The following is a 25,956-nucleotide window of genomic DNA, read 5'->3' as shown; positions in this document are numbered from 1 at the left end:
TCTATTGCCATGGCACCGCCTCCGCCACTTCCGCCACGAACCCGGAAGTACCTCCCCGACGCAGGAAGTCCCTTGGCCTTGCTTCCGCAGAGGCTTCCCCCAACCCGACGCGGAGGAGACTTGCTTCCGGCCCCGGGTGGGCGCCGGTTGGAATCGCGGTGCGCTGCGGAGCGGTGTCTCGGGAGCACCGCTCTCCAGGACGCCGGCGCCGGAAGCTCGTACGGTGGCCGCGCCGGCAGAGCGCCGGTCCGGGCGCGAGCCCCGTGCGGGGCCATGAACGGGACCGCGAACCCGCTGCTGGACCGCGAGGAACACTGCCTGCGGCTCGGGGAGAGCTTCGAAAAGCGACCGCGAGCCTCCTTCCACACCATTCGCTGTAAGTCGGCGCTCCCACGGCTCCTTTCGGCCGCCTCTCGCCAACCTTGGCCTCCAAAGTCCGGGGAATCCCCTGCCTACGTCAGCTCCCTCCTCTCTTACCCCGGAACCCCCGGGACCTCGATTTTCTCCCTTCTCCCTCCCGTCCCTCACCAGCTAAGCCTTCCCAAACCAAACCCGTCGTCACTCCCAACCATTCTTGTCTCGTGGCCCCAAACGCTTCTTCCGAAGCGCATTGACCTCTTTCTCTTTTTTTCTTTCTTTCTCTTTTCATCGCTCCAGCCAGCCCTTCCTTTATGCCAGACCTTCCCCTCTTCACTGCCGAAAGGCTGTGGCCCCACATCAGACTCCAGTTCTTCCTCGAATCCACCCCCCTTGCTGATTACCCACCCGAGTTCTCCGCGTTTAAAGGACTCCTCAGCCTCCCACTCCCTCCTGTTTCATTCTCTTTCCCCCGTTTTCCCCGGCTCTCCCCTCGCCCGTCTTTGCCCTGAGACACTGCGCTTCATTCCCTCTGGCCTCCAAATAATGCGCATCCTCTCTGCGCCCTGTCAGTGTCTTCCTCCCGCGGCTCTCCGCACCTCCCTTGACATTGATGTCTTTTGAGGTCACCTATACTTTCCTGACTTTAACTCAGGATCAAGTCCCTTGTAGGTGCAGAATAAAATTAGAATGTGTGCGCCTGGAATAAGTTAAAACTTGATCTATGCTTGGAAGCACAAGACAGCAGGCCTAGAAAATGTCGAAATAGTCATTATGCTGGACCATCCTTTTCTACCAGATTACAGACTCTGTTGAGGGAGGGCACGCCCACTCCTTCCCATGTCCTGGGTAAAGATTTGGCTTTTAGGTAAATGGCTGACTGAGCCTCCCTCTGTGATTCACAAGCCCCTGGTTTCCTGTCTCGGTGATGCTAATGCTGGTTAAGACTTGTTTTTGTCTAAGGAGCTAATAGATGTGACTCAACACATAGGAAAAGGGTGTGTCAGTTAATGAAGGTCTATCTTTGTGTGGTCACTTGCAGGCCATTACTATGCTAACTACTGACAGCAGAGCAGCCCTCTCAGAGGGAGGATATTGGGGATGTGATAAGAACAGCATCTCTTGAGCAGTTTGCTAAGTTGCTTTAGTAGAGTGAAGGGCAATGTGAAATTTAAATGAGACGCTTCTCATATGCACCTGGCCTGCAGTTTGAGGCGGGCGTGTGTTAACGTGGAGTGAGATGGCTTCCTGTTGTACTGCAGCTGCAATTCAGAAGCACGGACAGGATTAACCTTTAGAGATCAAGTTCAGCCGTCTACTCCGAACGTCTGCAGGAGTCTCTATGTTAAAGCTGTGGAACTTGAGTGTGGCAAATCATAATTTTGACAGTTCCTATGCAAAATGAAATCAGCTTAGATGATGCAGCTTATAAAACCCTATTTCACATAGGGTTTTACAATCACAGAATCTTATTAATATGTTGTTGCTTTTGATCTTCACAACAACTTAACAAAGCGCTTTATAATGATAATAAGCGTTCATTTTCATCTGTCACTGGGGAGAAGGGAATATCTCTGCTTAATAAAATGGTACATAAATTCTAGCTTTTTTTTTCTTCTCTTCAAAATAATCCAGTCAGGGTGGGAGGAAAAGTGTGTAGAGGAATAGATGAAACAAGATTGTCCTGAATTGGTAATTACTGAGGCTGAATAATGATGGTACACAGAGGTTTATTGCACTATTCTCTTTGCTTTTGTACATTAGAAGTTTTTCTAAGAAATAGTTTTTTTAATATTCTAAATTATTTGTATTTCCCATTTATCTGAATAATTCTTAAATGAGAATGCCTAGAAAACCCTTAGTATAAGTAACCTGATGGATAAGTGCTTTTTTCCCCCTTTCCCTTTAGATGATTTTAAGCCAGCATCTATAGACACCTCCTGTGAAGGAGAGCTTCAGGTTGGCAAAGGAGATGAAGTCACAATTACACTGCCACATATCCCTGTAAGTTTATGCCGTTGTTGTTGTTGCTTTAAATGAATTCTCCTATTTTATGTTATTACAATTTGAATTCCCTACTGTTTAAAATGTCAGCATAAGGAAAAAAGAAATTTGGGATATGGGTTTGAGTAGAATGTATCCATCCCAGGTGCTTGATTAAAAATGATTTTTTGCCATTTAACCTAGGCTCCCATTTACTGCAGAGTAGACAAAGACCCTACCTGGATATCTAGCCCCTCTTTTAGTCATGCATAGCTTTTCCCCAAGCAACTCCACAGAGAAAAGCCGTAGGTTCCATGTTAATGTACAGCAACAACAGTTTAGGAGTGTGGAGCTGCCAAGGCAGGAGTCAAGGTGGGCAGAAGCAGGACTTACATCTTTCATGTAATATATCTGGGGTGAAGTGTAGGCTGATAATTTCAGGCAAGAACCAGAGGTTCAGAGCATTCAGCTAATTGAGTGATGAGGACCTCAGTTAAAGGCTGAGTTGAGAACCCTTGCAGAAAGAGACAGGCTTTTATGAGCCTTGCCCAAGGCAGCATTCTGTTCACAAAGTCTGAAGGATTAGACAAAATACTCTTTGTGAACATGTGTCATTGCATGTCACAGCCCTGCCCTGGAACAAATTAGTTCTTGCTCACCAGTGACAGAAGGAAAAGACTCTGGACAAGGAGACCTGGGAAAGTTTGTTTTTGAAAAACTACCTGTGCCAGTTCAAACTGCTGTTTCATTACTTGTTGCCTTTGGCAGGTTACATCATCTCCCTCTTCAGCATACTTTTCCCAGTGTAAAATGAAGGGGGTAGATAAATGGTTTCTAAGGTCCCTTCCTACTGTATGAGTGAGGAGCCAAATAGTTTTTGATTCTGTACAAAGGATGAAGTTCTGAATTTGGCAAACATTAATTGAGCACCTACTGTGTGCTGGTCCATTACTAGACACTGAGAATACAGTCTTGAATAAAACAAGCACATTTTTTGGCCTGTGGAGTTTATGGCATGGAATTTAAATATAAGAAAACATATGTTTATTTTAGAAAATCAGGGAAGGTTTGTCTAAGAAATACCTTTGAGTAGATCTGAAGGTTGAGTAATTGAAAAAGAGGGAGAGGCAGGAGTTACAGGCAGAAGCCTTGTTAAAGTCATAGAATAAAAAAGACTGAGGATCTCAGGGAATGCCAGCTGCCTTCTGCTCTGGAGTCAGCATAGCCCATGGGTGAGTGGTGCTGGTGAGGCTGAAGGGCTAGATAGTTTAAAGATTTAATTACTTGACCTCAGAGCAATGGGGTAGTCATCAAAGGGCCTAGGCAGATGAGTGGCCTGATGTACTTACCCTGAGCTAACCAGAATAATGGGCTGCCCTTTGAGATGCTCTGTGGGTTACTTGGCATGACCGGGAAGCCATGAACTCTCCAATTATGAGGCAATGATGGAGATCTCTCACTAGCTCTTCTCAGTGTAATACAAGTAATGGTTATTTTTTTTCCTCTCATTTCACACTTTACTATTATTTGTAACATTTCCCGAATCCCTAGAACAATGTACATACAGTAATTTTAAAAATTTATATTACCTTTCTTGATTACTTAGAACCAGTTGTACAGTCACAGGTTCTTGCTATATTATTTTCTTTCATTTTTACCTGGGAAACCAGTTCTTTTTGAGTCTCTGATAAAAGATTTGATGAGGTAGAGTCACCTGTAAATTTATTTTTTATATTCATAACTGGTGTGTTTAGTTTTGATCATATACATTTTGTGCCATATAGGGATCCACACCACCAATGACTGTGTTCAAGGGGAACAAACGGCCTTATCAGAAAGACTGTGTGCTTATTATTAATCATGACACTGGTGAATATGTGCTGGAAAAACTCAGTAGCAGCATTCAGGTCAAGAAAACAAGGTATGTGAATAACCAGATACAGAGTGATGTGAGTTTGCATTTGTATTATCTATTTGGTTATTTATAAGATTGTGAGTATCTGGGTATTCAGTATCCTATCAATAATCTCAATAACTCCACCTTTGTCTTCTCAGACAAATCCATAAAATATCTTCCTCAAATGTAGTAGAAAGAAATAATGCTTTTAAAACCTGAAAAGTGAAAGCCATTGGGTAAAGAGGTGTTCTTTATAAGTAAATTGATTTTATTAATCTCATGATTTTTGAAACAGTACCATTTAAGGGATAAAGCTTAAATTTATATACTTATAATTATGAAAGGATAATTGAATAATAGATATTCTTTATTAGTGTGAAAACATTCATTTTCTTAATGTTAAAGGGTTATTACATGCCAGGAACTGTGCTAGTTGCTTTATGGCAGTATCTTTTCTCATCTGTCAGTAATTCTTAGAAAGGTGTTGTTATTATCCTTAAAAACCACGTACACACAGACGAAGGGACCAAGGATAAGTGCAAGTGACTCACCTGAGACTGGTGCCACTGCTGCATAGCTGCTCGGTGTATTTGTACTCATTGCCTCCATGAACCAGGTGTCGCTGTGACTCCTCCAATGTGGTTGTGAGCATTTCTCTTACTACTCAGTGTCATCTGGGGACTAGCAGCATTTGTCACTTGGATACTTGCTGAAAGTGCAGAATTTCAGGACCTGATAAGAATCAACGTTTCAATGAGATCCCTAGATGGTTGTGTGCACACTAAAGTTTGAAAAGTACTAGGCTAGTCATTTACAAAAGAAATTGTTAATGGACAGAATTTTCTCAGTTTGGGGTGGAATACTTAGCTTATCTGCCAGCTAGGGCTGGTATGTGACAAAATAAGTAAGCAGTACATAGATACTGGAAAAATTTGCAAAGATTTCAAGAGCTAGTTTAATTTAGTAACTCATACACTTATTATTACTTTATAGTGTTTACAAGTCAAACAGTTGTGTTTTCTATTAAAACTAGGGGCTCAGTGCACGAATTCGTGCACCTTGAAAGGAACTGTGGGCCTCAAGGCTGCGGTGGGCGCAGGGGCAGGTCTCGGCCCATCCTCCATGCCCCCGCCCGGCCCCTCCCACTGCGGCCCCCAGTCCCCTGTCTGCTGGCAGTCCCGCTCCCACTGCCACCACTCCCAAGCGCTGATGGCGCATGCCCCGCTCACACCCACTAATGGCACGGAGAGATTGGGGCCGGTGCCAGCAGCGGGTGCAAGCGGGGCTGGCGGGGTCAGCAGGTGCGAGCGGCAGCTGCTGTCCTGATCGCCCCTCAGGAGCAGGGGGAGGTGGAGAAGCCCTCAAGGGTGATTGGGGCTGGCAGCTGCCACTCGCACCCGCTGACGGCGCCGAGCAATCGGGACCAGTGCCAAGTGGCGGCTCTGGCGCCGGCAGCAGATGCAAGCCGGGCCGGCACAGGCAGCAGGTGCGAGCGCTGGGCGGGACCCTGGCTCACGGGAGCAAAGAATTTTCAGTAACCACCAGAGGCTCACCCTGATGACAGCAACTGCTGCCCCACCTTGGTCTGGCACCCCCACTCACCTGCTCCACCATCCCACCACCGCTGACACCCGCCATGTTCCACACTCTGCCACCTGCTGCCAACACCTGCCATGTTTCGCGCATGCCCCCTAGTGGTCAGCGCACGTCATAGTGACCAGTTCAGTTGTTCCGCTGTTCGGTCTATTTGCATATTAGGGTTTTATATATATAGATGGGTTCTTGCCCTAGCCAGTTTGGCTCAGTGGATAGAGCATCGGCCTGCAGACTGAAGGGTCCTGGGTTTGATTCCGGTCAAGGGCACATGCCCAGGTTGTGGACTCGATCCCCAGGAGGGGGCATGCACGATGCAGCCAATCAGTGATTCTCTCTCATCATTGATGTTTCTATTTCTCTCCCCCTCTTCCTCTCTGAAATCAATAAAAAATATATTTTAAAAAATGGGTTCTTACAATCACACTGTAGTCTCATTTCTGTTTTATCTGCTTCTTGCTATAAAACGTGAACTCCTGAGGGCAGTGGGTCTATTGTATTCATCTCTGTATCTCTGGTGCATAATACAGTACTAGAATACAGTAGATCAGTGATGGCGAACCTATGACACGCGTGTCAGAGGTGACACGCGAACTCATTGTTTTGGTTGGTTTTTCTTTGTTAAATGGCATTTAAATATATAAAATAAATATCAAAAATATAAGACTTTGTTTTACTATGGTTGCAAATATCAAAAAATTTCTATATGTGACACAGCACTAGAGTTAAGTTAGGGTTTTTCAAAATGCTGACACGCCGAGCTCAAAAGGTTCGCCATCACTGCAATAGATGGTTGTTGAATGATTAGTTCATGTGATAAAATTATAAACAGCAACATTTTGCAGCAATCTAAAAATCATGGAATTCTGTAGAGACTTCTAGTGGTCAGCCACCTGGACCAATTTGAGAACCACTGGCTTTTTCCCTCTGGTTTAATGTCTGCATCTCATTTCAGGGCTGAGGGGAGCAGTAAAATCCAAGCCCGAATGGAACAGCAGCCCACTCGTCCCCCACAGCCAACACAGCCATCACAGCCATCACAGCCGCCTCCGCCCCCACCACCTATGCCATTCAGAGCTCCAACAAAGCCTCCAGTTGGACCCAAAACTTCGCCCTTGAAAGATAACCCTTCACCTGAACCTCAGCTGGATGACATCAAAAGAGGTAGAGAGCAGTTTTTGGAGGAACGATAGCAACTTGTAGTATGGTGATGTTTCTGTGGAGAGCACAAGGCTGAATATTGACATGATGGTGTGGGCATTCTCTGCCATTGACAGTTTCTGCAGACTTCACTATTCCAGAGTGATGAGGGTGGGGGCTTTCTCACTTACCTCGTTTGACAGGGGGCGTCCAGGCAGAGTGACTTGAGTTGTGGCTATCTTCACAGCATTCTGCTGAGAGGCCCAGGATTTAAACAAGCGAAGGGCCTATGGCACACCTTCAAGGCTTTGGAAGAAGAAAATTCCAAGGTGCTAGGGGTGAAAGCCAGGTGTGCCAGTGTTAGTATAGTATCTAGCTTAGAGGGACATTAAAGTTCCCGTGACCAATACTTTCTACTAACATCAAGTTTACACATATGAAAGCACCATGAGGACCAGTGGAAATGGACAGTGGCCTAAAAAGATTAGAGGTCTGGTGAGGCTCTCTCCATTACATACCTGAGAAAGAAGCTTGCTTACCTTTCTTTCTCTTCTGTGCAATGGATCTCATTAGTTGTTCAGACTCTTGGGAAGTTATGAGGGTAAGTGGCGTATTTTATGAAACAAAATTAAATAGATAACAGTAGTAAACAGGGAAAGAGAGAGTTGTCCTTGGGAGGCTTGCCTTTTCCACCTTAGAGAGGAGCTCTCTTAGCAAAACAAAGTCAGTCTTTGCATGGTGCATAAGTGGTTAAGCCACTTGATTTTTTTTCCCCTTATGAATATTGGAATGTCATTTATGGGAGTTTTCACTTTAGTTGAACAGGAATTGTTCCCAGTTATTCTTAAAGGAACCATAGCCGTTTAAGGCCACATGGTATGTTTGGGCAGGAAAATCTATTCTATATCCTTAATGTATTCAGTGACATTGACATGTTGGGTAAAACATGTTTTTCCTTCCCTGCTTTATATCTGTAAAAAATGCAGTACCTGACAGGCAGGACTGCCAGTCAGATACAGAAAGAGGGCAGAGGAGGAATGTTCCACCATGTGTCTTCAGTCACCATGGTTCCTCCTGCAAGCTTCCGTTTATTCGTGGGACATAAAAACTGGAAAGCACCCCAGATGCTGTCTGTCTGGCCCTGCATTTTTCCCGAGGGTCTTGGAAAATTCATTGGCTTCCACTGGGTCTCCCTGCTGGTTAGATCCAAAACAAGCACTCAGACCTTCCAGTTACTAGTTAAATATTTTTCAATCCCTTAGCATAAGGGGTGTGCAGAAGGCTCTTATTTGGTGTTTAAATATATAATTCACAATTTTTTTCTTAGTAAAGACAAAATAGAACAGTCATCATCCTGAAGCAGTTTGCTTTTTGGTTATTTGGAGTGAATTTAATGTTTTCATTGTCTCTCTGAAGACAGGTTAGGTATTTTTGTTTAGGTCATTTTGTTTGTACATTTAGGAGTTCATTTAAGTTATTCCTCATTGCTGTTGGTTTTGCAGATTTACTATTTACAGAAGTGCTGCCTTGAGAATGGTTGTTGTGTTGACACTTGTGCCGTTTTATTCCAGAGCTGAGGGCTGAAGTGGACATTATTGAGCAGATGAGCAGCAGCAGTGGGAGCAGTTCCTCAGACTCTGAGAGCTCCTCGGGAAGCGATGACGACAGCTCCAGCAGCGGAGGCGAGGACAACGGCCCTACCTCTCCTCCCCAGCCTGCACACCAGCAGCCCTACAACAGCAGGCCGGCCCTTGTCAATGGAACCGGCCGGCCACAGGGGAGCAACCAGCTCATGAACACCCTCAGTAAGTGTGCTTTCCCTTTTCTGGCCGGGACGGTGGCCTGTCAGGCCAGAGATGCAGCTTCTATTTATCTTAGGTCAGAATCTATAAGCCTGGAGATATTTAAAGTGTAAGAAAGGATCCTGACAAAGATAATTCTGAACAGAAAGGAATAAATTACCAAATAGTAAAAAAAGAAGCACTAAATAAAAAAATATTTAGTAAGAAGGTAACTGCTTTAAAATTTTGCAAATCTGCCCTAACCGGTTTTGCTCAGTGGATAGAGCGTCGGTTTGTGGACTGAAAGGTCCCAGGTTCGATTCTGGTCAAGGGAATGTACCTTGGTTGTGGGCACATTCCCAATAGGAGGTGTGCAGGAGGCAGCTGATCAATGTTTCTCTCTCATCGATGTTTCTAACTCTCTATCCCTCTCCCTTCCTCTCTGTAAAAAAATCAATAAAATATATATATTTTTTAAAAAATTTTGCAAATCTGCCCTAGCCGGTTTGGCTCAGTGGGTAGAGTGTCGGCCTGAGGACTGAAGGGTCCTGGGTTCGATTCCGGTCAAGGGCACATGCCCGGGTTGCGGGCTCGATCCCCAGTAGGGGGTGTGCAGGAGGCAGCTGATCAATGATTCTCTCATTGATGTTTCTATCTCTCCCTCTCTGAAATCAATAAAAATATATTTTTAAAAAAATTTGCTAATCTCTTTAATGCGTGGCTTAGTAGAAAGATGGCTGCATCCACTCTGTGGCCATTAGTTGTGTAGGTTGAAGTATGTGAAAAAAATCTGACATTAGGTGTGTAGTTAGAAAAAGAAGGACCCCAGGGTCCTCAGAACAAACTTGGAGGAGAGGTGGCTTAGAGATTAGCAATCCAGAAACACAGAAGTTCACTTTTGTTGTAATCCAATCAGTATCAACTGGGCAGCTGTTATTCTCAGATGGAAATGTTGAGTGCTTATATAAATCTAAATTTTGCACACCAAACACAAATGTGAGGCTTTACAACACTCATTAGTTAAGGTTTCAGGTTTAAAGTAACATGAATATCCTGGACAGAGGTGTACCAGAGGGGAATTGGATTAGCATGTTGTAGGTATAAAAAGTATTTCGCTTCCTTACTAGGAAACCTAATTTGGTATTGGCTTTTATAAAGCAACTTAATGTGAAAAATTCTAGACAGTGAGTCAGTTATTTAGAAATACAATATTTCCTTACTATTTATTAACACATTTAAAAGCTGTCTAGCCTACTCCTCCTCTGTTCTATCTCAGTAAGCAGAATTGTTTTGCAGATACCACAAATAACATTTCTTTCAAAATGTTGACTGCACCTGTTTTGTCACTGAGCTAAATCAAATTGGCTTGGTTTTGCTAGAGTGTGATAGCAAGGGCAATCAACCAGAGAAATGTGGGAAAGTCATTTTTAAATTGTGTACTTTTGGTTTGATTCTGTTTTCTTTTTATAGGAAATGACTTGCAGTTGAGTGAATCTGGGAGTGACAGTGATGACTAGAGCTGGATCTTTCTAAATCAACTTTTTGGTGCACAAATATACTGCAAGACCGGCTACTTTTGCATGGAATCCATTGACAAGAGAAAATGCTGTGGATCAGTGACTGTAGTAGAAATTCGAGGCCCTAAAGCTCTCAGATATTCAAGTCTTTAACTTAATGGTGATGGGTGACTTTCTTGTGTAATTATTTGAACAATCTCATGTTTCAAGGTTTAAGTAGATCGATAGAAGAACTAACAATTATGTTTCTATCTGGTTGAAAAACAGGCAAATGTGGCCTGGTCTAGGTTACTCAAAGGCCATATCTTCACCAGGCTAGTGATTCTGTTTTAAACCCTGGCAGCCACCAGTGTGGCCAAGTGGTCTGCACCAGTGAAATGAGAAACAGTCTTTGAGGGATAGGAGAGAAGGGGAAACCTCAGACTGCCACATAGAAGTATGTTAAAACCACTTGAAATGCGGAAACAAAGTGGTAAGAAAGTTTTGTGTGACAGCCTGGCAAGCCTGTGAAGAAACGGACTTCAAGGTGGAGTCCTCAGGTGTCAGCTGGGCGGGACCCTAGAGCCCTGGCAGTTCAACCCCCTCATTTACAAATAAGGAAAGGGAAGCACTCAGCTGGTTTAGCCTCCTGCCCCCAGTCCAGGCTTTTCCCACTGTTCCCTCCCTTGAGTCTCATTTGTTAGAACCAGAGGTTCTCATATGTGAGACTTACAGATGTACATAGGAATTTGTAGTGGATTCCAAAAGACAAGTGTTGTGTACTTCTAGCTCAAATTCAGATCCAGACAGTCCCTAAATGCAGGAGGCTTGGTTAGCAGATTAAACCAGCAGCCACTGTACTGACACATGACCCAGTTAATTTGGGGCTTTTACTTCTGAGTAGATCCATATTAAGTGTTCCTCATTCAGGGGATTGTAGTGGGGGAGGCAGGAGTAGAAGAGAGGTGTAGTGAGGAAACCTTTTTTTTTTATATATATATATATATTTTTTATTGATTTTTTACAGAGAGGAAGGGAGAGAGATAGAGAGCCAGAAACATCGATGAGAGAGAAACATCGATCAGCTTCCTCCTGCACACCTCCCACTAGGGATGTGCGCGCAACCAAGGTTACATGCCCTTGACCGGAATCGAACCTGGGACCTCTCAGTCCGCAGGCCGACGCTCCATCCACTGAGCCAAACCGGTCTCGGCATGGAAACCTTTCTAAACAAATGAACCAGCAGCAGGTTTTCAGAAACCAGAATCTAAATAGGAGTTCTGCAATATGAAATGAGCACATTCTTTTGATAAGGTGTCTCTGTTCGTGCTTTTGTACCACTGTTTGTGCCTGATTGCCAGACTGATTTGTAGTTTTTATATACAGGTAGAAGAAAGTCACAAGGTTGCCTTCTGCAGTGTGCAGTTTCCAAGTGAATCTGTTGTTGAGGAAACTGGTCACTAGTAAATGTTTCATATTGAGTGAATGTGCGATAAATTGTCCCATAATTAGTTTGCAGTGTCCCATTTCTGTAATTTGAATGAATATGTCCGGAGAAATTTCCATCTACTTTGGTTTAGCAGGTTATCAGTAACATTAAATATGATTTTCCTTCCTGGGATCCCTCCACTCAGATGGCCTCTCCTTCCCCAGCTAGGGGAGGGATGCAATCTTGACCTAGAAGGGAATTAGATGATCCAAGGTGGTGACCATGGTTAGAGTTGAGCCTTATGGGTCCCCTGTTTTAACTGCATAGTGATCCCAGTGAGCTGGAGATGTGGACCAGCAGTCACTGTCCAACAGCACGCTCATACCATTCTACCAAGTGTAGGTAATAGGTCCACACTTGTACCCTGTGGTGGGTTCTCAGCCCATCAGGAGGTGTCAGTGGGTTTAATGGCATGTAGGAACTTATTTATAATGAATTGGTAATTGTTTTATATGTCCTTAGTAATGACAGCTCAGGGAGGGCGAAGGTCATGATTGGGAGACATGAATTGTTACTGGATGTAGGAATGTTTCACTGCTCTTGACTTCCTCAAGCTGGGGCAGGTTTCAGGAACTTGAACTAAAAATATCTATTTAAGCCCCCCCCCCCCCCGAAGTCTTCACATACATAGACAGAACTATGGTTTGGGCATGTCAGATAAAGATGTTTGTTCTATAGGAAATGCTTGCATGTGGCGCTGGGTTGGCGAGTCAAGCTTTCTGAGCTTCAGGCTCTCCTGTCACCCATCGTCCCGACACGCATGGTCAATCTCTAGCCTGGCTCCAGTTTGGTTCTCTGCACAAAGCCCTCGGTGATTCCCTCCCCCGCCCTCCAGCTTTACCCACCACAGTAAAGAATCTTTTGTTTTTGGAAATAAAAAAATTGGCCTTACAGACTACTCACGAGTACCCTCATGCCAGGCAAACTGGTCTTGTTCTTCCTGCCTCTGTGCCTTCTCAGTCTCTCCTCCTCCTCTTCCCCAAACCTGACTCCTGAGGTGCCATCTCCTACAGGTGCCATTTTCATGGACCTTTCCTCTGTTCTTTTCAACCAGCTGGAGTGCTGGGTCCATACTGACTTCCTTGCTCGAGCTCTGCTTAGTGTGAACTCCTTAAAGGCAGGGACCGTCATTCTCATCTCCATCCTCTGGGACGTCCACAGGCATAGACAGTCAGATGCTTATAGCTGGTGGGGAGGAGGCAGAGAGAACCAACAAGTACAGTAGAAAGGGTAGATATAGAGAAAACATTCCAGGCATTTGGAGAAAGCTGAAAACTATCCATGCTGATTTTCATCATTTTGAAGTTTCTAACTGAATTGTTAAAATTACCTTCTCTTTGTTCGATGTCTACCGTACTGTGGGTCATTAGGTAAGGTGTAAAGACTTAAGTCCGAATTATCTGAGGAGCCACAGTAAAGACATGATTTGGAAAAACTTAATACAGAGAAACTAGATATTTGTAATGATGCCACTCATTAACCATTTTATTTCTGTAGCAGGATCATTCTTTCTATGTGTGGTATTATATGTATGTGCTTCAGTAGTGGGAAAACTTGAAATTCCAAAATCCTTCCCTATTCAAGAGGCTGGTTAAGTAGGAATTGCGTGGGTGTGTGTATGTGTGATGTATTTATTACATTATTTTGAAAGAGTAATACTATGGTATGTGGATATATATTAAGTACAGCCAAATTGGACATTTCCATTTGGCAAGGAAGGTAGGATTTCTGAAACTCAGGCCTTAACCAGTAGGTTGGAAGACAAGACCAATTGAAGCTTTATGAAATGTGTGTTTTTGTTGCTCCTGTTATTTCTGTCTTGGGTTTGTTGTCTCATTCTTTAATGTTTTTAAAATTTTGTGCTTAAAAGTTTATTTTGCTTAATTATGAAGTAGACGTGCATGTTTACATTTATGTAAAATATTTGCTGTGTAAAGTTTTGTTGTTGTTTATTCTCTTAAAAGATCACTATATTTAAGTAAAAATGAAGGTCAGCAATACGCTTCTTGTCCTTGTGGGTTTTATTTTCTTAATAGAAATTATGCAAAATGTACGGTTCTTTTAAGAATCCTTTGTGCTTAACCCTGATTATCTAAATTGATTCCTCAGTTTGGTGTTATGCTTATTAGGACGTACACCTCAGTTTTAAAAGGTAAGTTCAGAACTAAAGGATGACTTTAGTAAGCCACATGGCACTTGAGGCCATTTCAGTTGGTCTGAAAAGGCAGGCTTAGTTTTGGGTCTGAGAACCATGTAAGGGTGCAACTGCAACTGAATCCCTAGGTGTATCCTAGTATTAGCTCACCAGACTCCTTCCCTGGAATTGACACTCGATGGCTGGAAGGGACCCTGCCTCCTGCTTCCATTCCACATTTGTTACCAACAGTGCCCACATCTGTCTTGCGGTCTTGGCTTCCCTGATAGACTGCAAACTCCTTGGTGGGCCATGGCCACATTCCTTTTTAATTCTGTGGTGTCTTGCACCTAATGGGTGCTCAATAAATTTAGATTAAATATAATTACACATCAAGAGATCTAGGCCAGGAATCCTTTGCTGCTTATTCTGCAAATGGCTCCCATTTCCTCAGGTGGAAATAGGAGTTCGACTTGAGCCAGGTCTCAGTGGGGAAGTGGGGGTGTACATTCATCACCTAAGAGTTTAATGCTCTTTTAACTGTTGTCACTATAATCATAAACCCCAAACTCCATGGCTTAAAATAATATGCATTTATTTTGCTCACGAGTCTTGATTGGCGATTTAAACTGGGTGGCTGGACAGTTTTGGTCTTGCTTGGGCACCTTCTTGTGGCTGGTAGTTGACAGGTTCAGCTGATCTAAGATGGCCTTGGCGCAACTCGGGCAGGTTAGCTCCATGTGTCTTGTCCTCTAGCATCTTAGCCTGGGCATATTGTCATGGCAAAGGCAGAGCTGCTAGAGAGGAAACAACTGCCACTGTCACAGTTATTGACATGTCATTGGCCAAAGCAAGTGAAGTGACAGGGCCAAGTTCAGAATCAAGGGGTGGGGAGCACACTCCAGTTGGAGGAGTTGCAGAGTACACTGGAGAGGCGGGGTGGGGGGTGAACATTGGGGAAATTATTGCAATCGATCTACTACCTTCACATACCCCACGTCTCCACCATGGTTGAGAACCCTGGGCCATATCATCACTAAGGAGGCCCCTCCTAGCTCTGGCTTTTCTCACCAGATAAAAGTCCCAAAATGGGAGGTAAAACATTTCTATTCATGGCTCCTGCAGAGGGCGCCAAACCGAAGTCAGAGGCTTCTCTAGGCTTGGCACTTCCTTGCATGTAGTTCTCTCCCCTTTCTAACCTAGAGCAGTACTATGGTCATCTATGGCCTAGTAACAAACTATCCTAAAACTTAGTGGCTTAAAACAATCATTTTATCTCATGCAATCTGTTGGTTAGTAATACGGACAGAACTTGGCTGGGCAATTCTGCTCTGTGGCTTCAACTGAGGTCACGCAGTGGTATTCAGTTGGCAGATGGGCAGGACTGGAGAGTCCAGACTGGTTTCACTCACATGTCTGGCACATGGTGGGCATGGCTGGAAGCAGGCTCATTTGAGACCGTCATCCAAAGGGGCTTGCACAGCTCTCTAGCAGGGCAGTCTCAGGATAGTCGACAGGATGCTGCCTTCCCCTAGAATGAGTGTTCTGAGAAGCTGTATGGCCTTTTATGACCTAGCTTGAGAATTCACACAGCATCATCTCCACAGTATTCTATATGTCAAAGCAGTCAAAAGCCCACCTAGATTCAAGAGGAAGGGACACAGACACCCCTCCAGCCCCCTTTAATGGAAGAGTATTAAAAAGCCACCCACCCAAAGTCCTCACCTTTCCTCCCTGTGTTTTTGGCCTAGTCTTCTGCAGTTGTTCTCAGATGAGCCATATCCCTAGAGCAGTGGCTCTTAAAATGTGGTCCCTGGTCCATCAGCATCCTCTGGGACCTTGTTAGAAATGTAAATTCTCAGGCCCCACCCAGACCTGCTGAATCAGAAACTCTAGAGTAGGACCCCGTGATGTTTTAACATGCCCTTCAGGTCATTCTGACAGACCCTAATTGAGAACTGCTGATTCAGGACAATCCCTTGGTGAACCTCAGGCGATGACCCATTACCACCATGCCTGCATTTAACTTCCCATCTAGCGGTTGGATTGAGTATAACCTGGGCAGGGTATGCAGTAGATTGTGGTCCTGTTCGTGGGTTGGAACATCAAAGACAAGAAAATTCATCATTGACTTTGAAGAAACTACAGGGGCCCAAATAACCACAAATGAAATTCACTTGAGATACTAATGTTCCTGCAGCAGAATTTCAGTGTTACATGGGCCCCTTTTCATATCTATAAAAGGAGTGGGACAAGGGGGAAAGGGCAGGGAAATAGCTGATTTCTTTCTTAGGAGGGTTGTTTCTTGTAGACTTATCTGATTAAAAGTCAAGTGTATGGGACTGAAAACAAGCAGGTGAATCCCCAGAGAGAACCCCTCTGATAAAGCACTGTGAGTTCTTTTTCTGTATTTCAGGGGGGTTGGATGAGATGGTGGGGACTCTTCAACCCATTACTTTTGTGTGATTTGCAACCCTCTCAGAATGTTACAAATGAAGGTGAGGGAGAAGAAAGACACTCCTGGAGCTTCTGAGTGGTAACTCTGGGTTGCTCAAGTGTAACAATCTCCTCGAACTAGAGGCCTGGTGCACAAATTCGTGCACGGGTGGGGTCCCTCGGCCTGGCTCTTGATTGGGGCGATCTGCAGGGCAACTGGTGGGGCGATCGGGAGGCCCCTGCTGGCACCCACCTAGGCTGGCCTGGCGCCACCTGCTCGCCGGCCCAGCCCCCCACTGCCGTCGCCAGTCACCTCCCTCTGCGGGGTGCCTGGCGGGGCGATCGGAGGGGCCCCCACTGGCACCCACCTTGGCTGGCCTGGCACTGCCCGCTTGCTGGCCCCGCCCCCTGCCACCAACGCTGGGGGCAGCTCCTGCGTTGAGCGTCTGCCCCCTGGTGGTCAGTATGCATCATAGCGACCAGTCGTTCTGCTGGTCAGTCGATTTGTATATTAGGCTTTTATTATATAAGATAATTAAACATATTAGTGCCCTCCAAGGTGTGAGACCCAGGGCAGGGATCCTCTCAGCCAGGCCCAAGACAGTATTGGATCTCCACCATCTGAAACAAGGTCATAATACAAGGCTGGGGTGGGGCTGGGCTAGCAAGACTACTTTGTGACCTCTGCACCCCAGTTTCCTCCCTTGTCCCTGAGGGAGCGGGACTGCTTCTAAGCTCTAGAACCTTCTGCAGTCTGGAAAAAAGAGTTGAACTCAGACCCCTCATTCCACCTGGCAATGCTGGACACTTTCCAAACTCCCAGGGAAGACAGAGCCACAGCAGGGAAAGGAACTGCCTTTCTTTCTTTCTTTTTCTTTTTGCCTTTATTTCTTGATTTCCCACCGGAGATCCCAGTATGAAGGTGGTGGCTTTACATGGGAGCAACATCACCCCAGGACATGGGGTAGAGGCTGAGGAAACCAGGCTGACCGATGTGCCCACCACAAATGACACCTCCCTTGGGCCGACCCCGTCTACTGTAGTATGATGGCCTGTTGGACCAGACGCTCCTGTCTGCTGAGTCACCAAGACTTAGCCACAGGAAATAGCTTTGAACAAAAGCCTAGGATGTCCCTGCATCTGGTAACAAATGGGCAAATCCCATTTGAGGTCTGCCATGCGGAGATGTCTTTCCAAAACAAAGCTGGGGCCCCACTCAGGAAAGCCAGTGATGAAAGGCAGCTCACAGACGTGCAGGCTGATGATCCTGTGGACACCTGTGGGGCTCGGGCACACAGACATGAGGACCAGGCTACGCACTATGACGACATGGGGGTCACAAGAGTCAGCAGGCAGCCAGCAGTCGGAGCTCAGGACAGAAACTGTCTTTGCCTAGAAGTGGTTGGGTCCCAGATGGGAAACCCCAGGTGGGGGGCTCCTCAGCTCTGCCTGGGCATGAACTTTGCTTGAGAATCTCCTGAGCCAGAAATGGACATGAGGGGCATTTGTGAGATGGAAGTCAAACTGCAGAGAGCCACGAGGTCAAGATGGAGCCTGGAGTGGTGAGACCATGAGAGCCGCCCTTGGGGAAACATGGAAAAGTGGAAGGCCACTACTCACTACTCTCTGCTCATAGGCACCCCAGCTGAGCCTCACCCTCTAACCAGACAGAGCATGGGTTTGAGGCTTTCTCAGTACTTCTTCATGGTTGGGTCTCTTGTTAGGGGAGCCGTGTCCACATGAGGCTGTTCTGGGCTGTGGGTAGTTGAGGAGTCCCTCAGTGGGTCTAGAGCTGGGAGCTACCCCGAGAGAAGGGGTCCCCTTTCCTGCTGTGTGGTTCACTGGCCTGGAGAGAGCTGGAGGCTGGCTTCCCTGGTGAGATGCCCAGGCTTCCAGAAGTCAGAGGGGCAGAGGCCTATATCCCAGGTGCCCCCACCGGGATGCGAGCAAACAGCCTGCAGGTCTATGTGTGTCTAACAGTGCTAAGCCAGTCCAGGGCCTGGTCGGCCATACTCCAGAAGACAGTGGACACTGTCGGTCGGCTACCAGCCCAGTGGGAGCCTGGGCCTCCCCAGGCTGGGCATGTGGGAGGTCTTCCAATACTTTGGATTAAGACAGGATGCAGTGGTCCTGAGTTCTTCCCGTCAGACTGAGTTAAAAGCACATCTTAGCAGCAAGAGTTTGACCTTGTTTTTGTTGAATGAAGGTGGTGGAAACTGGACCAGGACGGTACGAGGTCAGTTGAATGAGGGTGGAGACGCTGCTGCAGGTACGTGCGATGCAGCCACCTCCTGGCGTCCTCAGGTGAAGTAGCGGCAGGGTGTGGAGTCGATGTAGCAGTACGGGGTGCACTGCAGGTCCCCATATGACCTGAGGAGGCAGATACAGGTCAGGGTGGACACCAGGCAGTGGGCAGGAGAGGTCCTGCCAGCCCTGGGGGAAAAGCCATGTTCTAAAGGGCCACTCTGGTGACTTTGGTCAAACCTCATCCAACAGCAGCCACTGCTGCCCAGGGTTCTATAGAGACTATTCTCATTCTCATATGAGGCCAGGGATGTGGGGGAGTGGAGTCCAGGCCTGTGGTCTTTTCCCCTTGAGCCCAGCTGAGGGGTCTGGGAGAGAGGGTTAGTAGACTTGCCTCAACACAGCATCTCTGAGAGAATCTCCCCATCTCGAGGCCTGAAACATGCCCGGCTCTGTCCATTAGACCATCCTGTGCTGATGCAAATGTTCTATGGCTGTGCAGTCCACTACACAGCCACGGGCCCTCTGTGGCTACTGAGCGCTGGTAATAAGGTTAGTGTGACTGAAGAACTGGATTTTAAATGTTATTTCACTTTATAATTTAAATTTAGATAGCCACGTGTGGCTGCAGGCTACCACACTGGACAGCGCAGTGTATACCTGCGTAAGCCCAAGTCCTAATCCTGAGACAGCGTGCTGTGCATTATGCCCACGCTCACAAGCACCCCAGGCTTCTAGGGATTAGGAGAGAAACCCCAGCACACCAGGCTCTACCAGTGGTTCTCAACCTGTGGGTCACGACCCCTGAAAATACATCCTGCATATCAGATATTTACATTATGATTCATAACAGTAGCAAAATTACAGTTATGAAGTAGCAACAAAAATAATTTAAGTTCCTCACCACAACATGAGGAACTGTATGAAAGGGTCGCGGCATTAGGAAGGTGGAGAACCACTGCATGCAATCCTCTTCTCCATGAGTGACTGTCTACACTCAGCTGTTGCCATGGAGCCATCCACCCGCTTGGCCCTTTTGCCAACTTTCTGGCAGGTGCCTGTTAGGAGCCCTCCTTACCTCAAGGGGGCGCAGCACACACAGACATCAGATGCAGTGGAGGCCTGGCCAAGGCTAGAGTGCTTGGAACCTTGGGGTGACTATAGGTCTACAGCAGTGATGGCGAACCTATGACACGCGTGTCAGAGGTGACACGCGAACTCATTTTTTTGGTTGATTTTTCTTTGTTAAATGGCATTTAAATATATAAAATAAATATCAAAAATATAAATCTTTGTTTTACTATGGTTGCAAATATCAAAAAATTTCTATATGTGACATGGCACCAGAGTTAAGTTAGGGTTTTTCAAAATGCTGACACGCCGAGTTCAAAAGGTTTGCCATCACTGGTCTACAGTCTCTGCCTCCCCCCCACACCCCCCCACCCCCGCCGTCTGATATGCTGATACAGGTTTGGGTGTGGGCATCGAAAAGATGCCCTTGAAAAGAGGAGAGAGGGGGCAATGGAGAGAGCGGCCTGGTGTTGGCTTCCCAGCTCTGGCGAGGGCCTGGTCCACACCTTTCAGAGGAACAGGGCTGGAAGAGACTGGGCTCCTGAGGGACGTAAGAGGGTTGACAGGCCAGGTATCCCCCTGGAGCTAAGGGAGGAGCCTCCCTATTTTCCCTAGAGAGTTAGACAACTCTGGTTCTATGAGGACCGGGGAACGTAGCACCATATCACACCTTGAAAGGAGCTCAGGCCGCCACATTCTGGGCACAGAGTCAGTGCCTCACAGGGCCAGAGCCTTCAGCTGGCCTGGGGATGTCAACACAGAGGTCACAACACTAGAATACTCACCCTGAGCAACACAAACCCCATTGAAGAGGCTCAGAAATAATTAAAGGGGTCCTTGAAAGCAATACTAAGTTCCTGGGGTTTTCTTGAAGGAGCCACAAGTGAACAAAGTTAGATGCTGGTGTGGTCTCACCTGCACCCACAGGCCTGGTGGGAGCTTGTTACACAGATGCTTAGATGCCCTGATACCTCCGCCCTCCACTGGGCTCCCTCCCAGGCCCGTAGCCCCAGAGACTAATGTGGTCATGGCGGCCACTGGGGATGGAGTTGCTCACGCAGGGGTAACAGCTGAGCTTGGAGACTGCTGCCACCGGAGCCCAGATGGAGCTGGTGGCTGTGTCTGTTCCACCCTGGCCTTGGCTGCTCTTAGAGGACACCCGGTGGCTGTGGGTCTATTGCCTGTCTCCCCCGGATGAGCAGGAATCCTGTACTGTGTTGTTACTATACCTCAGTGTCCAGAAAATACCAGGAACATAAGATGCACTCAAAGTTATTTGTGAAGGAAAGAGAGAAAGGAGGAGGGAGGGTGAAGGAGGGGGAGGGGGGTGTCAGAACAGCATGTGAGGGCATCCCTACCCAGGGAGATAGGTCTCACACGTCAGGTGGCCAAAGTCAGAGCCGTCACAGTCTTCCACGCCCTTGTGCCGGTGGCCATCTCCACAGTACGCCCGGTGACAGCCTGAGAGGACACAAGCAAGTGCAGCCCTGAGAAGGGGCAGGGGCAGGACAGCCTGGGCTGGGCCCACTCACTAAAAAGGGCTTTGCTACTAGGGCTCCATCTGGTAAAAGTGAGTCCGGATTTAAATTCTTGGCTTCGCCCTTTTTCCTTTCACTCTTCATCACCCTTATCTTGCTTGTGGTTTCTTCTCTCTTTTTTGTTTGTTTTTCACCCTGATCTTTTGACAAAGAACATGGACTGGAATTTGGATTTTGCCAAGAAGTAGGATTCAGAAAAAAAGCAGGCCCTGGTGGCTTCTTTGGGGGCCTTGACCCCAACCCCCAGTGACCTGCCTGGATAATGAAGGAGTTAACATTTGGCCTCAGAGGCAGATTATCCCCACAACAGCTCAGGTACACCCCGCAGGCTCTAAAATGATCCCAAACCACCACAGGTGTCCAGGGCTGGCCCTGACCCCCACCCTGATGGCAGGGCCCCACTCACTGATGCAGTCGTCACCCACATCGTCGTTCCCGTCGTCACACTCCTCCCCGGGCTGCAGGACCCCGTCCCCACAGGAGCCGCGGTGGTCTACAGAGTAGTCCACAGGATAGAAGGGGGTCAGCTGGCCAAAGAAACACACCAAGTTACCAAGGACAGTGCACCAGGCAGGGCAGGCCATTGGCACTGGGGACAGAAGCTCTGGGCCCAGGGGGGCTCTGCCGAGGAGCACCCCCCACTCCTGGGTGGGAAAGGCACTGCTTTTTTGTCGCCCAGAGTTCTGTAGGGGCAGGAAGGCTGGGCCTGATCAACTCAGTGCCCTTGCAGTGCAGGGACGTGAGACTGTTGGGAACCTTGGCTCAGAAGAAAAGGTTCTATTTGGGGAGCCGGGGCATGAAGAGCTGCTCAGAGACAGCGAGGGAGGATGCGCAGCCCTCCATGGAAACAGAACTCTGCACCAGCCTCCCTGTTGGCCTTCTCTACCTTGAAAGGTATGTGCCTTTCCTGGTGGGGGGTGTCCCGAGCGCCTGCCTTGGGTACCTGGATGGGGAGCCAGCCAAGGCTGTCCTTGAAGTACAGGGATCTCTGGTCTTTGCGGAAGGCGATGGCATGTTTGGTGTTCAGCCTCTCAAGCTCCTCCTGGTTGTTGACCACGAAAATCTGCCAGAGGACACACTGGTGAGGCTTCGAGAAAACACTTCCAGTGGGGGCAGGGGAGGGCTGACAGAGGACACGTCCCTGTCCTTGGACTGGTTATCAGTGGGAAGGGCGTTTGCATGTTACCCTCAGGCGTTCCTCCTGATTCCCATAGCTTTTCAATCCAGTTCCTAATGTCTCCATTTGAAGTAAAAATATCCAAATTTTTAAAAACATTTAAAATGTGCCCAAGACTTAAATAGGAAGGTGAGGTCATCTAAGCAAGTAATTCAACATTTACAAATGAGTCTTAACAAAATTCACAAAGGTGTTCATTACAGTGTTATGTACGTTCGTGAAAAGCTTGGGGATACCCCGTAAACACTGACAATAGGACACTGGTTAAATAAATCACAGCACAACTGCATGGTGGACGGGTGATTATGCATCAGTTCAAATGATGTTTACGATGAACTGGTGTCCAGCCTTTTCTACAAAATAAACCAAGGGAGGGTGGGCAGTAGTGGGCTGGCATAAAGAGGAAGCAAGATTGGCCATGAGTTGATAAATACTAAATTTGGGTAAAGGGCACATGGACTTTTATTACACTACTTGTTTTGCTTTTGTATTTCTTTGAAATTTTCTGTAATTTTTTGTTTAAAAAGACAAAGAAAATACATCAAAATGGACTCACAACAAAATAGTTTTCTTTTGATTTTTCCTTATGTTCCAATTTCTTATGAGTGTGTACCCAGTATAAGTTTTGCTAAACAAATACATACATACATAAAAATAAGGTTTATTATTACAAAGCCCCGAGGACCCGATGAGAGGTCCTGCTGGGTAACACCCCAGATTTCTCCCATAAGAACCTTACCGCAGGGACTCTCGGGGAGCTGGGCCCATACACGGATTCCCCATAAGAAGGGTTATTCACATTCACGGGGGTTCCACAAAGACATCTTCCTGGAGGCCCTGGAAATCCTCGTTCTCCTTTGGGTCCCATTATAAGTTGTCCTAGGGAGCAACAGACGACTGTTACTAGAGCCAAGGAAGAGAAAACCAAACAGCCCAGGCTGATGTGAGCAACCTTCACAACAGAAAGAAGGCTGAAGTCCACAGTATTTCAGGGCAGAGGTTCAGAGAGATGCTTTTGATCCACGATGTGGAGGAGGTGATGTTCTCTGGGACAGGATTCCTTAACCATGCTGGGTGTGGTAACACCCTTCTCCACCCTTATTCTCCCTTCCCTCTCTTTATACTTTGCAGCGGTTCTCAACCTGTGGGTCGCGACCCTTTCACAGGGGTCGCCTAAGACCATCAGAAAACACATATATAATTACATACTGTTTTATTTATTTATTTATTTATTTATGTATGTATTTATTTATTTATTTATTCTTTTTAAAAAAATATTATAATAAGTATTACAAAGGGTATTACATATGTGTCCTTCCCCCACCCCCCGCCCTTGACAATCCCCTGCCCTCCCTTACCCCCCAGTGTCTTATGTCCATTAGTTATGCTTATATGCATGCATACAAGTCCTTCGGTTGATCTCTTACTCCCCTCCCTTCTGCCCCCCAACCCTCTCTGGCCTTCCCACTGCAGTTTGACAATCAGTTTGAGGCAGCTCTGCCTCTGTATCTATTAGTGTTCAAAAGTTTGTAATGGTCTTTATTATCCATGAATGAGTGAGATCAATTACATACTGTTTTTGTGATTAAACACTATGCTTTAATTATGTTCAATTTGTAACAATGAAATTGGGGGTCACCACAACATGAGGAACTGTATTAAAGGGTCGCGGCATTAGGAAGGTTGAGAACCACTGCTAGAGACTAGACAGATAGGCCTTCTACTTCCCAGACTCCCTTGCACCTGGAGGTGACCGTGTGCCACAGTGTTAGTCAATGCAAGGTCTGGTGGAAGAAGGGTGGGCATCTGGGAAAGCCTGTCCTAATAAGGGAGAATCATCGCTGAGGAGAGTCATAGCTCCCCCCTTCTTCCTGCCTAGAAGACAGATAAGATGGCTGGTGCTGCAGCAGCCATACTGCTACCATGAAGTAACAAGGATGAGGAGAGAAGCCACCATAAGGGACAAGCCAGGGGCTTATGGGGTCTGGAGCCCTGATAGTATTGACCCTTAGAGGCTGAACCAAAGTGGGCCACTGTCCATCTCTTGACTTTCTTATTGTATGAAAAAAAAAAAAATCCTCTCTTCTTAGACCACTATCAACAGGGGACTCCTTGCAGATAAATTGCTCACTAATAAACTTTTATTGTTTTTTTAAAAATTCATTTTATATTGTTTTTATAAATAGGGTCTTTACAAAGGAACTTCTGAGTAAGTATTTTTAAAATTTCTTCTGGAAGAAAATGGAAGTTCAAAAATGCTCAGCCCACGTACTCTCCCTGTACTGAGAAGAGTGTCCTGAAAAGATGTGATCAGGAAATTTATTCCCTGCAACGTCAGAGACCTGCTAGGGCAGAAGCTCCCACCTTCATTTCTAAAGGCTCTGATGCCCAGGCCGCACCCCAGACCTTCAGGGCTCCTGAGAACGGGACCCAGGCAACCGTACTTTTTAAAACTCTCAGGATGATTCCACTGTGCACCACAGTGGAGAACCGCTGGTCTAGGGAACGGTCTTTCACGTGCCATTCCCTGCACTTCTCCAGGGAAGCCTTTTTGAATCCTCATATTCTTTCCTGTTAACCTCGGATACAATCTCATGGTCCTCTATGATTTTCTTCAAGGCATTTATCTCTGCTTGTGATTCTGTATATTGTGAGATTATCTGATTCCCTCCCCCCCCCGCCCCCTAGAGGATGTAAGTTCCACAAGGGCAGGGCTGATGCCCATTTCCATTCACCAGGGCTTGACACACAGTAGGGGCATGGTACATGTCTGATGACTGAGTGAATGAATAAATGAATGAATGCAGACTAACTAGAAAGAAAAGGTCTTCAGAAAAATCTAGATGTCACAATTCCAGTTGGCAGAAAAGTGCTGGAGCAAGAGCCATCCAATCAACAGGAAGAGAGGAAAAGATAGAGACTGAAAAATGAAATAAAGACCCTTCCTCCTGGGAAAATAGGAGGGGAGTCTGAATGCCAACCAGTCGTTGGTTTCAGGTTATAAAACATCAGGGCAGCCAGCAACGGGGGAGACAGTTTGTAGATCCCAGAAGGACAAGAAATAAAATGGTCCCAGGGAAAGGTCTGGTCAGGACCCCAGGGAAGCAGCCACAGCTGGAGGAGGAGGCCTCGATGGGAAGACCCCCACACCCTGAGCCTTCACCAGCAGGCTCAGCCTGTCCAGCCCAGATGCTGCCGGTATAAAGACAAGGAGGCTTGTCAACATCTTATACCAAGTAATGGCTGTTCGTTCTAACAAGAAATAGGAACATGATCCTGTGGGAGGAGCCCCAATCTTGTGGAGCAGAGCCTAGAGAACAGAGACTCACCAGCCCAGGAATATTCTGGTAGTTAAGCACCTGGGCAAACTAAGGTGGGAATGCTATGTAACCAGGGATGTGAATGGCCCCAACAACTCCTCAGAACCATGGCCTCAAAAGATTCCGGAGTTTGTCCCATTATCCAGCTAAGTCGTGCTGAAGCGGAGATTTGATTCATGTTTGACAACACTATGCCGTTCAAAAGACAAACATCCAGGAACACTGATGCTTGCAGGGAGATAGATGGCAATTCCCAGGTACCACACTGATTCACTTATACCCTGTCTGGTGCAGGAAGGA

General features: G+C 46.6%; 2 protein-coding genes across 2 annotated transcripts in view; one reads left to right on the top strand and one right to left on the bottom strand.

The window, feature by feature from the left end:
• Window positions 1-13,736, top strand: EAF1 (ELL associated factor 1). Its single transcript, XM_006083915.3, has 6 exons — window positions 1-376; window positions 2,267-2,361; window positions 4,125-4,261; window positions 6,786-6,994; window positions 8,542-8,775; window positions 10,222-13,736. Exons 1-6 carry the CDS (start codon window positions 10-12, stop codon window positions 10,266-10,268), a joined length of 1,089 nt encoding a protein of 362 aa, XP_006083977.2. The 5' UTR covers window positions 1-9; the 3' UTR covers window positions 10,269-13,736.
• Window positions 13,737-18,485: 4,749 nt separating this feature from the next.
• Window positions 18,486-25,956, bottom strand: part of COLQ (collagen like tail subunit of asymmetric acetylcholinesterase) — a 54,048-nt gene continuing 46,577 nt past the window's right edge. Inside the window, exons 13-17 of the mRNA XM_006083677.3 lie at window positions 23,076-23,215; window positions 22,103-22,222; window positions 21,566-21,686; window positions 20,980-21,082; window positions 18,486-18,676 (exon numbers count right to left, since the gene is read on the bottom strand). Of these exons, the coding sequence (XP_006083739.1) occupies window positions 18,607-18,676; window positions 20,980-21,082; window positions 21,566-21,686; window positions 22,103-22,222; window positions 23,076-23,215 (554 nt within the window). The 3' untranslated portion in view covers window positions 18,486-18,606. The remainder of the gene's footprint in view (window positions 18,677-20,979; window positions 21,083-21,565; window positions 21,687-22,102; window positions 22,223-23,075; window positions 23,216-25,956) is intronic.

This window comes from Myotis lucifugus, unplaced genomic scaffold, assembly GCF_000147115.1.
Source record: "Myotis lucifugus unplaced genomic scaffold, Myoluc2.0 scaffold_8, whole genome shotgun sequence".
NCBI classification, from domain to species: Eukaryota; Metazoa; Chordata; class Mammalia; order Chiroptera; family Vespertilionidae; genus Myotis; species Myotis lucifugus.
Note: the sequence above shows the minus strand (reverse complement) of the source record. Positions and strands in the feature narration are given on the sequence as shown.

Excerpts from the sequence above, each read along its gene's own strand:
- EAF1 (XM_006083915.3), top strand. The coding sequence starts at position 10 with ATGGCACCGCCTCCGCCACTTCCGCCACGAACCCGGAAGTACCTCCCC. Across the intron at positions 2,362-4,124 it reads TTACACTGCCACATATCCCT|GGATCCACACCACCAATGAC; the intron begins GTAAGTTTATGC and ends TGTGCCATATAG. Across the intron at positions 4,262-6,785 it reads ATTCAGGTCAAGAAAACAAG|GGCTGAGGGGAGCAGTAAAA; the intron begins GTATGTGAATAA and ends ATCTCATTTCAG.